Genomic DNA, 18,842 nt, shown 5'->3' on the forward strand with positions numbered 1-18,842 from the left:
GTTTCCCGGCCAGTAACGGCATACACTGGCATCAGGTGACAGAGGTGCTAGAACCTTTAAAAACCAAACAAACTAGTTTCGGCGTATAGACTGCCTTTGTCAATGTCTCTGTTTTAACTGATGTTAGACAACCAGTGTATGCCGTTACTGGCCGGGAAACAGGGAGATGCTTAACCGGGTGTATGTGTGCATGTATGGTGGGAGTTAAACAATTTAATTAAAAGTTAGATTTTACTTTAATACTCAACAGTGCGTGAGTGCTTAAACTTAATCTTCACTTGCCTTCTTTAGGCAAGTAACGCACAAAAAGTCTTACTTCTAGCATGGAAAAAAGCTTACTTTTAGCATGGTAAAAAGCTTACTCCTAGCGCGGTAAAAATCTTACTTCTAGCGCGGTAAAAAGCATTCTTCTATTGTGGTAAAAAGCTTACTTCTAGGGCACTAAAAAGCATGCTTCTAGCGCGGTAAAAAGCATGCTTCTAGCGCGGTAAAAAGCATACTTCTAGCACGGTAAAAAGCATACTTCTAGGGCACTAAAAAGCATGCTTCTAGCGCAGTAAAAATCTTACTTCTAGGGCACTAAAAAGCATGCTTCTAGCACGGTAAAAAGCTTACTTCTAGGGCACTAAAAAGCATGCTTCTAGCGCGGTAAAAAGCATGCTTCTAGCGCGGTAAAAAGCATACTTTTAGCACGGTAAAAAGCATACTTCTAGCGCAGTAAAAAGCGCACTTCTAGCGCGGTAAAAAGCTTACTTCTAGCATGGTAAAAAGCTTACTTCTAGCACGGTAAAAAGCTTACTTCTAGCGCAGTAAAAAGATTACTTCTAGCATGGTAAGAAGCTTACTTATATCACAGTAAAAAGCTTGCTTCTAGAGCAGTAAAAATCTTACTTCTAGCATAGTAAAAAGCTTACTTCTAGCATGGTAAAAATCTAACTTCTAGTACAGTAAAAAGCTTACTTCTAGCATGATACAAAGCTTACGTCTAGTATGGTAAAAATCTTACTTCTAGCATGGAAAAAAAGCTTGCTTTTAGCATGGTAAAAAGCTTACTTCTAGCGCGGTAAAAAGCTTACTTCTAGTGCGGTAAAAAGCATACTTCTATTGTGGTAAAAAGCATACTTCTAGCGCGGTAAAAAGCATACTTCTAGCGAAATAAACAGCGCAGTAAAAAGCTTACTTCTAGCGTGTTAAAAAGCTTACTTCTAGCATGGTAAAAAGCTTACTTCTAGCACAGTAAAAAGCTTACTTCTAGCATTGTAAAACGCTTACCTCTAGCATGGTAATAAGCTTACTTCTAGCATGGTAAAATGCTTACTTCTAGCATGGTAAAAAGCTTTCTAATATCACAGTAAAAAGCTTACTTCTAGTGCAGTAAAAAGCTTACTTCTAGCACTGTAAAAAGCTTACTTCTAGCGAAGTAAAAAGCGGACTTCTAGCGCAGTTAAAAGCTTACTTCTAGCACGGTAAAAAGCATACTTCTAGCGTGGTAAAAAGCATACTTCTAGCACGGTAAAAAGCATACTTAGTTCTATCGCAGCAAAAAGCGCACTTCTAGCGCGGTAAAAAGCTTACTTCTAGCATGGTAAAAAGCTTACTTCTAGCATTGTAAAACGCTTACCTCTAGCATTGTAAAAAGCTTACTTCTAGCACGGTAAAATGATTACTTCTAGCATGGTAAAAAGCTTACTTATATCACAGTAAAAAGCTTGCTTCTAGAGCAGTAAAAGTCTTACTTCTAGCATAGTAAAAAGCTTACTTCTAGCATGGTAAAAATCTTAGTTCTTGTACAGTAAAAAGCTTACTTCTAGCATGATAAAAAGCTTACTTCTAGTATTGTAAAAGTCTGACTTCTAGCATGGAAAAAAAGCTTGCTTTTAGCATGGTAAAAAGCTTACTTCTAGCGCGGTAAAAAGCTTACTTCTAGCACGGTAAAAAGCATATGTCTATTGTGGTAAAAAGCATTGTAAAACGCTTACCTCTAGCATTGTAAAAAGCTTACTTCTAGCACGGTAAAATGATTACTTCTAGCATGGTAAAAAGCTTACTTATATCACAGTAAAAAGCTTGCTTCTAGAGCAGTAAAAGTCTTACTTCTAGCATAGTAAAAAGCTTACTTCTAGCATGGTAAAAATCTTAGTTCTTGTACAGTAAAAAGCTTACTTCTAGCATGATAAAAAGCTTACTTCTAGTATTGTAAAAGTCTGACTTCTAGCATGGAAAAAAAGCTTGCTTTTAGCATGGTAAAAAGCTTACTTCTAGTGCAGTAAAAAGCTTTCTTCTAGCACAGTAAAAAGCATACTTCTAGTGTGGTAAAAAGCTTACTTCTAGCATGGTAAAAAGCTTACTTCTAGCGCGGTAAAAAGCCTACTTCTAGTGCGGTAAAAAGCGTACTTCTAGTGTGGTAAAAAGCTTACTTCTAGCACGGTAAAAAGCGTACTTCTAGTGTGGTAAAAAGCTTACATCTAGCATGGTAAAAAGCTTACTTTTAGCATGGTAAAAAGCTTACTTCTAGCATGGTAAAAAGCTTACTTCTAGCACAGAAAAAATCTTACTTCTAGGACAGTATAAAGCTTACTTCTAGCTAACTAAAAAGCTTACTTCTCATGCAGTAAAACGCTTACTTCTAGCACGGTAAAAAGCTTACTATCTAGTGCAATAAAATGCAGTAAAAAAAGCCTTACTTCTAGTGCAGTAAAAAGCTTACTAAAAGCATGGTAAAAAGCACACTTCTAGTGCGGTAAAAAGCTTACTTCTAGCGTGGTAAAAAGCTTACCTCTAGCGCAGTAAAAAGCTTACTTCTATTGCAGTAAGAAGCTTACATATCACACAGTAAAAAGCATACTTCTAGCACTGTAAAAAGCTTACTAATAGCATGGTAAACAGCTTACTTCTAGCGTGGTAAAAAGCTTATTTCTAGCACAGTAAAAAGCTTACATAACGTGCAGTAAAAAGCATACTTCTAGCATAGTAAAAATCTACTAGCATGGTCAAAAGGTTACTTCTAGCATGGTAAAAAGCTTACGTCTAGCGCAGTAAAAACCTTACTTCTAGTGCAGTAAAAAGCTTACATATCACACGGTAAAAAGCTTTCTTCTAGTGCGGTAAAAAGCTTACTACTAGTGCAGTAAAAAGCTTAATTCTAGTGCAGTAAAAAGCTTACTTCTAGTGCAGTAAAAAGCTTACATATCACACGGTAAAAAGCTTTCTTCTAGTGCGGTAAAAAGCTTACTACTAGTGCAGTAAAAAGCTTACATTTAGTGCAGTAAAAAGCTTACTTCTAGCATGGTAAAAAGCTTACTTCTAGTACGGTAAAAAGCTTACTTCTAGTGCAGTAAAATGCTTACATATCGCATGATAAAAAGCATATTTCTAGTGCAGTAAAAAGCTTACTACTAGCATGATAAAAAGCTTACATCCAGCGTGGTAAAAAGCTTACTTCTAACATGGTAAAAAGATTAGTTCTAGCGCAGTAAAAATCTACCCAACAAATGCAAAAAAGCATACATCTAGCGCAGCAAAAACCTTTCTTCTAGCGCAGTAAAAAGCTTTTTTCTAGTGCAGTAAAAAGCTTATTTCTAGCGCAGTAAAAATCTTATTTCTAGTGCAGTAAAAAGCTTATTTCTAGTGCAGTAAAAAAGCTTATTTCTAGTGCAGTAAAAAGCTCATATCTAGTGAAGTAAAAAGCTTACTTCTAGCGCAGTAAAAAGCTTACTTCTAGTGCAGTAAAAATCTACCCAACAAATGCAAAAAATCATACATCTAGTGCAGTAAAAATCTTCCTTCTAGCACAGTAAAAATCTTACTTCTAGCATTGTAAAAAGCTTACTTCTAGCATTGTAAAAAGCTTACTTCTAGAATTGTAAAAAGCTTACTTCTAGCATTGTAAAAAGCTTACTTCTAGAATTGTAAAAAGCTTACTTCTAGCATTGTAAAAAGCTTACTTCTAGCATTGTAAAAAGCTTACTTCTAGCATTGTAAAAAGCTTACTTCTAGAATTGTAAAAAGCTTACTTCTAGCATTGTAAAAAGCTTACTTCTAGAATTGTAAAAAGCTTACTTCTAGTGCAGTAAAAATCTTATTTCTAGCACAGTAAAAATCTTACTTCTAGCATTGTAAAAAGCTTACTTCTAGAATTGTAAAAAGCTTACTTCTAGTGCAGTAAAAAGCTTACATCTAGCGCAGTAAAAACCTTTCTTCTAGCGCAGTAAAAAGCTTATTTCTAGTGCAGTAAAAAGCTTATTTCTAGCGTGGTAAAAAGCTTATTTTTAGTGCAGTAAAAATCTTACTTCTAGCGCAGTAAAAAGCTTATTTCTAGTGCAGTAAAAAGCTTACATATCGCACAGTAAAAAGCATTCTTCTAGCGCAGTAAAAAGCTTATTTCTAGTGCAGTAAAAAGCTTATTTCTAGTGCAGTAAAAATCTTACTTCTAGTGCAGTAAAAAGCTTACTTCTAGCGCAGTAAAAAGCTTATTTCTAGCACAGTAAAAAGCTTACTTCTAGTGCAGTAAAAAGCTTACTTCTAGCGCAGTAAAAAGCTTATTTCTAGTGCAGTAAAAAGCTTATTTCTAGTGCAGTAAAAAGCTTATTTCTAGTGCAGTAAAAAGCTTATTTCTAGTGCAGTAAAAATCTTATTTCTAGTGCAGTAAAAAGCTTATTTCTAGTGCAGTAAAAAGCTTATTTCTAGTGCAGTAAAAAGCTTACTTCTAGTACAGTAAAAATCATACATCTAGTGCAGTAAAAATCTTCCTTCTAGCACAGTAAAAATCTTACTTCTAGCATTGTAAAAAGCTTACTTCTAGCATTGTAAAAAGCTTACTTCTAGCATTGTAAAAAGCTTACTTCTAGAATTGTAAAAAGCTTACTTCTAGTGCAGTAAAAAGCTTACTTCTAGTGCAGTAAAAAGCTTACTTCTAGTGCAGTAAAAATCTTCCTTCTAGCACAGTAAAAATCTTACTTCTAGCATGGTCAAAAGGTTATTTCTAGTGCAGTAAAAAGCTTACTTCTAGCATTGTAAAAAGCTTACTTCTAGAATTGTAAAAAGCTTACTTCTAGTGCAGTAAAAAGCTTACTTCTAGTGCAGTAAAAAGCTTACTTCTAGCGCCGTAAAAAGCTTACATATCGCACAGTAAAAAGCAAACTTCTAGTGCAGTAAAAATCTTACTTCTAGTGCAGTAAAAATCTTACTTCTAGCTCAGTAAAAATCTACCCAACAAATGCAAAAATGCATACATCTAGCGCAGTAAAAAGCTTACTTCTAGCATGGTCAAAAGGTTACTTCTAGCACGGTAAAAAGCTTACTTCTAGCGCAGTAAAAAGCTTACTTCTAGCGCAGTAAAAAGCTTACTTCTAGTGCAGTAAAAAGCTTACTTCTAGCGCAGTAAAAAGCTTACTTCTAGTGAAGTAAAAAGCTTACATATTGCACGGTAAAAAGCATACTGCTAGCATGGTAAAAAGCTTACTACAAGCATGGTAAAAAGCTTACTTCTAGTGCAGTAAAAAGCTTACTTCTAAAGCAGTGAAAAGCTTACTTCTAGGGCAGTAAAAAGCTTACATATTGCACGGTAAAATGCATACTTGTAGCGCGGTAAAAAGCTTACTACAAGCATGGTAAAAAACTTACTTCTAGAGCAGTAAAAAGCTTACTTTTAGTGCAAAAAAAAAGCTTACTTCTAGTGCAGTAAAAAGCTTACTTCTAGTGCAGTAAAAAGCTTACTTCTAGAGCAGTAAAAAGCTGCAGCAAATCTTGTCCGCCCGGCATTTGTTAAATCTACCCCTTAATCTGAACAAGTAGTGACATAAAAACAATGCTATTTGTTTTTTTTTTCTCAAGATATTGCTTGTTAAGTTTGAGGGAATCTCACAAAACTTATAAACGCTACCGCAATATCCATCTTAGAAGTGGGGCCGTTACTTATAACACAAAGGAATTACACCACCTTATTGTACTGACTTACTGGAGCTATTCCATAAAAGACATTGCTCTGTGTATGGCTAATGTCATCTGCAATGTAATCAAGGGTGTGGCCAACAACATTAAACCGTAACAGTACTCTTTTGTTTAACTGGGGTCAAGCACAACATTCTGAAACAAAATAACACGTCAAAGGCCTAGTTTCTATTGAAATGGTAAAGTTTGGAAACTGGTGGTAAAAACATTTATCTTCATTAAAATCTATGGAGAAATTTTATGTTACCACCAGTTTCCAAACTTTACCACCTCAATGGAAACGAGGCCAAAGTTAGAGCAGAACTTTATTATAGTGGCATATTCATTCAATCAAAAAATAAATATGGGAACATTATATGTAACAAGCCCAGAATGTCAGAACTACTGAATCATGGAAGGGCATCATACCTTGTTTATCACCAACAATTGTATGTTTGATATAACAAACCTCAAATACCAAAACTACTGGATCATGAAAGGACATCAAAATTATTTTGACACCTCCTCCTCTCACCTAACCCACAAATCTTCTCCTCTGACTCTCACCTCATTTTACTAATATATAATTCTTTATCTCCCTTTAACTCATGTTCTCAGCAACCTTTCCCCTCACACCCTGCTCAGACTCTCAATCCAACTAACACACCAGCTTCTGTTCTTCCCTTTAGCCCTCCTTCCTCAAACACAGCTGTCTCCTCAACCTCTCTTCTTACGTCCTTGATATCTACTACCCTCTCACACCGCTTCCTTTCCCACCTCACACCTTAGTCCTCTCTGCCTCAGGGCCCTCCTCACCTGCTGTCTGTTATACACAACCTCCTCCTTTTCCTCTCACTGCTTTGTCTTTAAACAGAGCCCTGCTTCTCCTCTTAGCTCACGGTCCCTGCCAGCCCTTGCTCACCCTCCCAATCCTCCTGTTCTTGGCACACAGCCTCGCCATCCTCTCACCCCTCTCCCTTGCATACAACTCCTGCCCACCCTTCAACACCACACTAACACATTTCTCTAATGACATCACCTGTACTTTTGGAAAAACTTATTTTTGCACAAAACTTAGGAATTTCTTTAACGTACGTTTTTTGCCAGTAAATTTCCTTATTTTTTCAATAGAAATTAAATCAAATATAATATAATCTACATATTTTAGAAATAAACTTTAAGAAAACAAATTGATTTCCTTCTAAAATTTAAAAAAAAATATCAAACAATTTTATTCTGCAAAAAGGGGCAATAATACAGTGTATTATATTTTATATGGCTATAGGTTTGTGGGAGGATTTTATATAATACAACTGCCATTTCAAGCCAAAGGCAGATATAAACTGCTTCACTACTGAGCATAATGCAGATAGGAATAAATCAAAGTGGGAGGAACAGGGGAGTCCCCAGGGTGTGTTTGAAGCTCTCTCACAACTCTTTGAATTCTCTAAGCATTTTACATCTACAGATCTCACTGATTCATAAGGACAGTAAACACCTTGTAATTCATTTTTACTTTACTGCCCCTTTAATGCCATTGATCTCCTGGAAATCTATGTACACAGACTCAACCCATACTAAGTTTCAAGAAGTTTAATGAATACAAGATTGTTTGGAGTGGAATAAAATCTGCACAAGGACCTAAGTGTGAAGAGGAAGGGGTAAGCAGTAAAAATGAAATATAATGCCATGAATGAATAACCTATTAAATTAGAGATAGTTCACCTCTCAATAATTTCATTCATTTCAATTATCTATCTAATGGTATATATTATGAAGCCACTAATGGTCTGATATAACTTAAAAAATATTCTGAAAAAATTATTATTCTAAAAATGAAACCAATGATTTAAATCAGTTTTACCGACTTTTATAAATAGGCCCCTAAATGTCACTACTTAGGTAAAAAAAATCATATTCAAACCATGCTTCACAATTGCCCCTGTCATCTGCCAACCCGATCTACCGCAGGAAACTAATTAAAAAAAACAAAACAGGTTAGGAAATACTTAACATTGTCACGCATTTATGTTTTGCAAATGTGTTTTCTCATTTTATTTTTCTGTGTTTATAGCTTGTTTAGGGCCACTTAATACAGCTATATATATTCGCTACTATGTTACCACAAATCTCAATGGCGTTTGTAATGGAAAGAGAATTTGGGACAAAGGAAAAAAATCAATATACTAAATGACTTAAGGGATTAAGGAATATCAGTTCCAGTTTACATGACAATCTCATATCCTTGTGGATTCTTCTGACATTATAAAACATAGCACTGCAGTGAGCATGAGGAGGGAGCTTTTTCCAATAAACAATGTATTGTTGTATTAGTGACTGTCACTATATGGGCCAATTATAAAAAAAAAATACTTTACAACCTTTCTTTAGCTACAACAAAGACTGACAATTCCTCTTAATTTTTAACATAGAATAGCAAAACACCCATCACATCTTCCCCCGCAGACAGCACCTTTTTGCATATGATGCATTCATAGCAGCCACGCTATTTTGCTTCACATATTACATTAAAGGAATAGAAAAGTAAATATGAAACTTGCATAAGTAAGGTAGAACACTCAAATTAATTTCTATTATCAAATGTGCTTTGTTTCTTGTTGTACATAAAATGTACATATCCATAGCAGCAGCAATGCTAATGAGATGTGTTAATCTAGCACCCAGTAGTGTATTATTGCTCAGGACCGAATTTATACTATTAAAGGGACAGTATACACCAATTTTCATAAAACTGCATGTAATAGACACTATTATAAAGAAGAATATGCACAGATACTGATATAAAATCCAGTATAAAACAGCTTAAAAACTTACTTAGAAGCTCCCAGTTTAGCACTGTTATTGAGGTAGTCTGGGACACCAACTGAAAGGGGCTGGGTAAGCAAAAAGAGCAGACACCCCCCCCCTTCCCTGAATATGAAAAGACAGATAACATAAACAGAAGCCAGTAGGACTCTGTAAACACGTGTATACATGTGACATCGTGGGGCTTGGTTAGGAGTTTGAAAATCAGCACAATGTTCTTAAAATATAAGTAAAACTATAATTTTTTTTATAAAAAAAACACTCCCAGTTGGGCTATATAAATGGATCATCTACAAAACATTTATTCAAAGACAAATCTAGTGTACAATGTCCCTTTAAGTTGATTGCACCCCTTTAGAAAAACTTATCAAAAGATTTAGTGCAGAAATGTCCATAAACTTCAGTGTTAAATTTTGAAGAAGAATCATTAAACTTTTCTAACAGTTTGTTATCGACCCTGGTGTGCAAGCTATAGTCTAATAATACAACTATCACTCACAATTCAGCAGTAAATCTTAAAGGGACACTGAACCCAAATTTTTTCGATCGTGATTCAGCTAGAGCATGCAATTTTAAGCAACTTTCTAATTTACTCCTAACATCAAATTCTTTTCATTCTCTTGGTATCTTTATTTGAAATGCAATAATGTAAGTTTAGATGCCGGCCCATTTTTGGTGAACACACTGTATTGTTCTTGCTGATTGGTGGGTAAATTCACCTACCAATAAACAAGTGCTTTCCATGGTACTGAACCAAAAAATAGCTTAGATGCCTTCTTTTTCAAATAAAGAAAGCAAAAGAACGAAGAAAAATTGATAATAGGAGTAAATTAGAAAGTTGTTTAAAATTGCATGCTCTGTCTGAATCATGAAAGAAAAAATTTGGGTTCAGTGTCCCTTTAAGTTTGGCTCATATTGGGCTGGATGGCAAGTGGTGGCTATTGTAAGTGTGAGTCACAATAAGCAATATTGTGACAGCGCTAACTTGTGCACATATTACAAGTTAAAAGTAAATACGTTCGCTCAAGCGCACTTGGGTTTTGCGTAAAGTGCAAGAGTTAAAAAAAAAGTTCACCTAACACAACATAAACACATTAAAATAAACTGTTGCACTCATATATACACTATATGATATAAAGTATCCATATAAATATTAATACCATTTTTATATAGGTTAAAAGCTATATGGTATATGACAAGGTATTTGAATGAAAAGGGCAATAATGTGTACATGTGTATGTATGTATGTGTATATATGTATACAATATATATATATATATATATATATATATATATATATATATATATATATATATATATATATATATATATATATATATATATATATATATATATATAGGCAAAAAATTGGTGTATGTGCACTCTCACCAACGTTCAACAACTACCAGGGTGCTGTACGGTAAATGATAAAAAAGCAAAGAAAAGCACTCACTGGATTTTCATCAAAAAGTGACCAGAACTTTAATGTAGTTTGTGACGTTTCGGGACAGCAACAGTCCCTCAGAGGAAGGGACTGTTGCTGTCCCGAAACGTCACAAACTACATTAAAGTTCTGGTCACTTTTTGATGAAAATCCAGTGAGTGCTTTTCTTTGCTTTTATATATATATATATATATAAATATACTGTATATATATATTTATATATATATATATATATATACGTCCAAATATGTGTATGTGTGTATATAGATGTGTATTTATTTATTTGTGTATATATCTATATATATATATATATATATATATATATATATATACGCATATTAATACGAAAACATACATATATACACACACATATTCTCCCACTCAAACACCTGAAAACACAAGAAATCAATTTTTTTTTAAAATTCTAATATTTTATCATATGTTTTACTGTGTGTAAATAATTTACATTCCAATGTTCTTCACATAGAAGAAAACATTATATATATATATATATATACAGGTATATATATATATATATATATATATATATATATATATATATATATATATATATATATATATATATATATATATACCTGTATCAATTCATATAGATATATAGGTAAAGCTATAATTAAAAAAAATCATATCTATATAGAAATATATTTAAAAATAAAAAGAACATTTTCTTCTATGTAAATAACATTGGAATGTAAAATATGCATAGCTACCTTCTGGTTTAGTACTGTAGGTCTAACGCGATATTGTGTTAGCGCGCAAGCAATAATTGATAGGTTTTATTTTGAAAGTGCGCTCTCCATTGAAGTTTTTTGGGAGGAGTTAGCTCAGTCGCGATATCTGAAGTCCTGAAATTAGTGTGCATCATGTGTCGTTCCCGCACAAACATTTTACCTTCAACTTGTAATACGCGTGCTACCCTGCGTGCATTAAAATGTAATTCCAGTAGTTTTTGCACGTGAGCGAAAGAGCTAAATAGCGCGCCACTTGTAAAACTGGCCCAATCTTAGAAATATTTGTTGCCATAAAAAATTGTCAGATTTCATGTGTTTGATAATCTTCTGGTGTTGGGAGAGACTTAAAACTTGCTGGCATCCTTTTGGCACAGCAACTCTAGTGAGAAATGAATACCCAGAAAGAACTGACATTGAAAAACACTGCAATATATTAATGTCTGGTTACTATAGCAGCAGCATGGGACAGTATGAATGTGCTTATTATGTCCGCTGTGTACCACTTTAAAATTGCATAATAAAACATTGCAACAGGAAAGATCAACTATTCTTTTTAATAACTGCATTTGTGAAATATCACTTGATTGTACAGTCAGGCTAATTACATTAAACTTTTCTCTATATGTATTGGAGCTATTCAGAAGGGATGTTAGCAGTAATTTCCATGGAGAATCACTATGCTTGTTATATCATATGCATTCAAATTTGTTCAAAACATATTAGCTAATCATTTGCACATAATGGTTTTAAAGACAAATATTATAATAGGACTATGCAGGAAGCATTAAAAATTGGATTTTCATGCTTGACCTGTGCTATTTAATTCAAATCTTGAAATCTCCATGAAAATGCAATATCTAGAAGCAGCCTATAACATCTCTAGTGTTATTTGGGTTAAACAGAACATTTGTATTCAATATTTTTGACTCAGTACCCTTAACCTGCCCAAGCAATGAAATGAATATATACAGATAGCAAACACATGGCTACAAGGCGTTGGTGAATTGCAATGCCTTATGCTGAATGTATTTATTTACTCATATATTAATGATCTCAGAATAGCACAGCATTCAGTGGGTGTATCAGCTGATACATTAAACATATTGCGTCAGTTCTGTGATTTCTTCAGCCATTCATAAACGTGCTGATGTCTTTTATGCAGCACTTCAGATATATGTTGTAGTAAAGCCATTTGCAGCTGCAACAGAACATTCCTAAACAGGGATGTAGCAAATTACATAACACGTTTCCCCTTACCCCATGTTTCTAAAGCTTGCAGCTCTATGAAGGTTTTAATGTCTGATTTACTTTAAGTGTCTGATTTGCTACTGGGCTTCAGTTTATTTTATAGAGCAACAGTTGGCCATTTATTGGCATGAACTGCCTCTAGCCATACTTGATTAATGAAAATTTGTTTCTTATGTCTGTTAATTGTAGCTTCACTACATACAACATACTTGTAACACATAATCCCACAGCTAAGAGAATAGCCTATTTCTCTCCTATTATGCTAAAAAATATTTGGCACGGCAAAATATCAGATAATAGAGAAACATAGACTGAAGAAAATGACACGGTTGCATTGCCAGGCTGCGCACACACATGGTGCCAGGGGTACACGATCCAAAGTAATTTTAACCATAACATGCAATTCCATATATGACATAAGCATATAAATTCTCTTCTGCATATGGAGAAAAGTTGAACTCTGAGACGCCCACACAGTTGCTGTCTGATTACCAGCCCCGGATCCCACACTAATCTCTCAGTGAGCTGGCAGAGCAGAGGGAAAAGGCAGTGTACAAGATGGCAGGGATGTTAGGTAACAACTGGGCATATACTTACAGGATGGCAGGGATGGTGGGCAAGGACTGGCATGATGTATATAGGATGGCAGGGATGGTAGGCAAGGGCTGGCATGATGTGTATAGGATGGCAGGGATGGTAGGCAAGGACTGGCATGATGTATATAGGATGGCAGGGATGGTAGGCAAGGACTGGCATGATGTATATAGGATGGCAGGGATGGTAGACAAGGGCTGGCATGATGTGTATAGGATGGCAGGGATGGTAGGCAAGGGCTGGCATGATGTGTATAGGATGGCAGGGATGGTAGGCAAGGACTGGCATGATGTGTATAGGATGGCAGGGATGGTAGACAAGGGCTGGCATGATGTATATAGGATGGCAGGGATGGTAGGCAAGGGCTGGCATGATGTATATAGGATGGCAGGGATGGTAGGCAAGGGCTGGCATGATGTGTATAGGATGGCAGGGATGGTAGACAAGGGCTGGCATGATGTATATAGGATGGCAGGGATGGTAGACAAGGGCTGGCATGATGTATATAGGATGGCAGGGATGGTAGGCAAGGACTGGCATGATGTATATAGGATGGCAGGGATGGTAGACAAGGGCTGGCATGATGTGTATAGGATGGCAGGGATGGTAGGCAAGGACTGGCATGATGTGTATAGGATGGCAGGGATGGTAGACAAGGGCTGGCATGATGTATATAGGATGGCAGGGATGGTAGGCAAGGGCTGGCATGATGTATATAGGATGGCAGGGATGGTAGGCAAGGGCTGGCATGATGTGTATAGGATGGCAGGGATGGTAGACAAGGGCTGGCATGATGTATATAGGATGGCAGGGATGGTAGACAAGGGCTGGCATGATGTATATAGGATGGCAGGGATGGTAGGCAAGGGCTGGCATGATGTATATAGGATGGCAGGGATGGTAGGCAAGGACTGGCATGATGTATATAGGATGGCAGGGATGGTAGACAAGGGCTGGCATGATGTGTATAGGATGGCAGGGATGGTAGGCAAGGACTGGCATGATGTATATAGGATGGCAGGGATGGTAGACAAGGGCTGGCATGATGTGTATAGGATGGCAGGGATGGTAGGCAAGGGCTGGCATGATGTATATAGGATGGCAGGGATGGTAGGCAAGGGCTGGCATGATGTATATAGGATGGCAGGGATGGTGGGCAAGGGCTGGCATGATGTATATAGGATGGCAGGGATGGTAGACAAGGACTGGCATGATGTGTATAGGATGGCAGGGATGGTAGACAAGGGCTGGCATGATGTGTATAGGATGGCAGGGATGGTAGACAAGGGCTGGCATGATGTGTATAGGATGGCAGGGATGGTAGGCAAGGGCTGGCATGATGTGTATAGGATGGCAGGGATGGTAGACAAGGGCTGGCATGATGTATATAGGATGGCAGGGATGGTAGACAAGGGCTGGCATGATGTGTATAGGATGGCAGGGATGGTAGACAAGGGCTGGCATGATGTGTATAGGATGGCAGGGATGGTAGACAAGGGCTGGCATGATGTGTATAGGATGGCAGGGATGGTAGGCAAGGGCTGGCATGATGTGTATAGGATGGCAGGGATGGTAGACAAGGGCTGGCATGATGTGTATAGGATGGCAGGGATGGTAGACAAGGGCTGGCATGATGTGTATAGGATGGCAGGGATGGTAGACAAGGGCTGGCATGATGTGTATAGGATGGCAGGGATGGTAGACAAGGGCTGGCATGATGTATATAGGATGGCAGGGATGGTAGGCAAGGGCTGGCATGATGTGTATAGGATGGCAGGGATGGTAGACAAGGGCTGGCATGATGTGTATAGGATGGCAGGGATGGTAGGCAAGGGCTGGCATGATGTGTATAGGATGGCAGGGATGGTAGACAAGGGCTGGCATGATGTGTATAGGATGGCAGGGATGGTAGACAAGGGCTGGCATGATGTGTATAGGATGGCAGGGATGGTAGACAAGGGCTGGCATGATGTATATAGGATGGCAGGGATGGTAGACAAGGGCTGGCATGATGTATATAGGATGGCAGGGATGGTAGGCAAGGGCTGGCATGATGTGTATAGGATGGCAGGGATGGTAGACAAGGGCTGGCATGATGTGTATAGGATGGCAGGGATGGTAGACAAGGGCTGGCATGATGTATATAGGATGGCAGGGATGGTAGACAAGGGCTGGCATGATGTGTATAGGATGGCAGGGATGGTAGACAAGGGCTGGCATGATGTGTATAGGATGGCAGGGATGGTAGACAAGGGCTGGCATGATGTGTATAGGATGGCAGGGATGGTAGACAAGGGCTGGCATGATGTATATAGGATGGCAGGGATGGTAGACAAGGGCTGGCATGATGTGTATAGGATGGCAGGGATGGTAGACAAGGGCTGGCATGATGTGTATAGGATGGCAGGGATGGTGGGCAAGGGCTGGCATGATGTGTATAGGATGGCAGGGATGGTAGACAAGGGCTGGCATGATGTGTATAGGATGGCAGGGATGGTAGGCAAGGGCTGGCATGATGTGTATAGGATGGCAGGGATGGTAGACAAGGGCTGGCATGATGTATATAGGATGGCAGGGATGGTAGACAAGGGCTGGCATGATGTGTATAGGATGGCAGGGATGGTAGACAAGGGCTGGCATGATGTGTATAGGATGGCAGGGATGGTGGGCAAGGGCTGGCATGATGTGTATAGGATGGCAGGGATGGTAGACAAGGGCTGGCATGATGTGTATAGGATGGCAGGGATGGTAGGCAAGGGCTGGCATGATGTGTATAGGATGGCAGGGATGGTAGACAAGGGCTGGCATGATGTATATAGGATGGCAGGGATGGTAGGCAAGGGCTGGCATGATGTGTATAGGATGGCAGGGATGGTAGACAAGGGCTGGCATGATGTGTATAGGATGGCAGGGATGGTAGACAAGGGCTGGCATGATGTATATAGGATGGCAGGGATGGTAGACAAGGGCTGGCATGATGTGTATAGGATGGCAGGGATGGTAGACAAGGGCTGGCATGATGTGTATAGGATGGCAGGGATGGTAGACAAGGGCTGGCATGATGTGTATAGGATGGCAGGGATGGTAGACAAGGGCTGGCATGATGTATATAGGATGGCAGGGATGGTAGACAAGGGCTGGCATGATGTGTATAGGATGGCAGGGATGGTAGACAAGGGCTGGCATGATGTGTATAGGATGGCAGGGATGGTAGACAAGGGCTGGCATGATGTATATAGGATGGCAGGGATGGTAGACAAGGGCTGGCATGATGTGTATAGGATGGCAGGGATGGTAGGCAAGGGCTGGCATGATGTGTATAGGATGGCAGGGATAGTGGGAAAAGACTGGGATGATGCGTTCAGAATTACAAGGGTTGTGGGATGCACTGGAGTAATACTGGAAAGGTAAATGTGCAAGGAGTAGACAGACAAGGAGTAGGTTTATTTAGCAAGTGGCAACAGGTGGAAGACTGTCAAGTAAAGTGGGGTTGATTTACTAATATCTAACTTAGTGGTGACTGGCAGAGTATAACTACAGCTAGGCACTGAAATGTTGCTGACAGTAGTCAATAAAATGTCGCTAGCAGTGAATGGAGGTTGGCGGGGCAGTAAGTGTTAGCTGGCACACTAATGAGGGCTGGCAAGGAGCGAGGAGAGTTACTGTAATGCATGTTAGCTAGCAGCCCATAAGTGTTATCATGGTATGCAGGGCAGGTGTCAGAGGTGGTTGGTAGGTTGATGGGCGGTGGTTGACAGGGCAGAGATAAGTTTTGTCAGGCTAGTGTGGGGTAATGGGCATTCTAATGAGAGATAACAGGCAGGGAGCGAGAGATGGTTGGCAGGGTGTAAATGATGGCTGAAAGAGCAGCAAGAGGTGTTGGCAGGCTAATGAGAGGTGGCTAGAAGGGAGTGAGGGTGTTTGGCAGAGAGAGGGCTAAAAGCTGGCGGGCAAATTAGAGGTGACGTGCAGGGAATGAAAGGTAACTGATGGCATGAGAGGTTGTTGGCAAAGTCTGATAAGGGGGCTGTAAGTAATTAGGAGTCGATGGCTGGGCAATCGACTAGAAAGTGGTTGGCAAAGTAAATAAGGTAGCTTTATGGGGGTAACAGCTGGTAGAGCATTGAGCAAGTGGCAATGAACCAGTGACGGCTGTCAGTGAGGGATGACTGCCAGGAAAGTATAGGAAGTGGCATGTGGCTGATAGGGCAGTAAGGTAACTTATGGATTGAAAGGTGGCTGAAATGGCTGGCATAGGTCACAAGGCATTAGTGAGTGATGGTAAGTGTTGGGCTGTAACAGGTACCATGGAGTGCGGTGTAACTGTCAGACAATAGATGCCTAGCTGCAAGTGTAAGGCTAATGGCAAAGGGTGGTCAGGTAAGTGGCAGAGTGAGAAGTGTTCAACAGATCATCCCCTTAACAGGGACAAGTGGCTTATATGGTAGTTACAGGTGACATACAGAAATTATAGGGCAGATACAGGTGATATACAGAACATACATGGCAGTTACAGGTGACATACAGGACCTTTACAGGTGAGATACAGGGCAGTTACAGGTGACATATAGGACAGTTACAGTTGACATACAGAACATACAGGACAGTGACATCAAAGGCAGTTGACAGGTGACTTTTATGGCAGTTACAGGTGACAAACAGGAAATACAGGGCAGTTTGATGTGACATACAGAACATAAAGATAATGCGCTTAACATGTTAATAACAAGTGGCTTAAATGGCAGTTACAGGTGACATACAGGATAGTTACAGGTTACATACAGATCATACAGGGCAGTTACAGGTGACATACAGGACAGTTACAGGTTACATACAGATCATACAGGGCAGTTACAGGTGACATACAGGACAGTTACAGGTTACATACAGATCATACAGGGCAGTTACAGGTGACATACAGGACAGTTACAGGTTACATACAGATCATACAGGGCAGTTACAGGTGACATACAGGACAGTTACAGGTTACATACAGATCATACAGGGCAGTTACAGGTGACATACAAGGCAGCTGGCATGTGGCTTTTATGGCAGTTACAGGTGACATACAGGAAATACAGGTGGCTTTAATGTTATTTTCTGTAGTTTCATTCAGTATAAGTAGAGTTGTCTGGCACTCAGTGATAACTAATCTAGCGCCACCTGACAGTGAATGGGTCACTTACCGGTGCTCCCTGCTCCTTGGGTGGTCCTGGGGAAGATTCCTGTGCACTTGTCCCATTCCACTTGCCCACCCAGGCATAGCTCGGATACAATCTGTAAAGCCTTCTGACATAGGCTCACACCGTCCTCCTTGTGGAAACTCATCTCCAGTTGCAGCTTCTCTAACTATGCCATGGCTAGCGGGCAACCCGAGAGTGAATGGTTGTCAGAGGGTCACAGGCGGGCACGATCCACTGGGACCAAAGGTTGTAGGCAGAGGCAGCAAAGGGAACAGCGCTGAACACAGAGGAGCTGTCCTTGGTACTGGGAAACAGCACAAGAGCCGAATACAGCGAAGGTGCAGGATTCAGAGGAGCTGTCCAGGCTACAGGTGCTGAATACAGAGGCGAATTCAGAGAAGTAGTGCAAGATGGTGATACAGGAGCAGTAGTGTCGTATACAAGTGACAGGGATGGGTACAGAGAGATCGTCCACCTTACAGGAGCAGGAGTGGGGGATCCAGGGGACTTCTGTATCCAGATGAGCAATGCTTCATACAGGAACAGTGGGGAGAAGTGCCGAGTGCAGCAAGCAGGACTGGAGCAGGATGCAACAGATGAGCACTACATGGGAACAAGCCTTACTCCTGGTACTTAGCAACGCCTTTTGTTCCTGCCAGGCTTCTGTAGTCCAACTGGCCAATAGTAGGACTGTAGGGTATAGGGAGGGAGCCACATGGAGCTTCTGAATGGAGATGGGTGAGTCAGGGTGTAGGGGGGGAGGCAGGTCAGGAGATGGGGGGCTGGCAAGTTGGGGATATTCCATATTGATTCCACTAAATTGTTTAATACCAAAAGCATTTCACCCCCCCCCCCCCCCCCAGAACA

At 39.5% G+C, this 18,842-nt stretch overlaps 1 protein-coding gene across 1 annotated transcript in view; it reads right to left on the reverse strand.

Moving 5' to 3' along the window:
- Nucleotides 1-18,120, reverse strand: part of SYT10 (synaptotagmin 10) — a 226,505-nt gene extending 208,385 nt beyond the window's left edge. The window contains exon 1 of the mRNA XM_053719063.1: nucleotides 17,979-18,120. Within this exon, the coding sequence (XP_053575038.1) occupies nucleotides 17,979-18,120 (142 nt within the window). The remainder of the gene's footprint in view (nucleotides 1-17,978) is intronic.
- Nucleotides 18,121-18,842: the final 722 nt, after the last annotated feature.

The sequence above is a fragment of the Bombina bombina genome, chromosome 6, assembly GCF_027579735.1.
Source record: "Bombina bombina isolate aBomBom1 chromosome 6, aBomBom1.pri, whole genome shotgun sequence".
Classification (NCBI taxonomy): domain Eukaryota; kingdom Metazoa; phylum Chordata; class Amphibia; order Anura; family Bombinatoridae; genus Bombina; species Bombina bombina.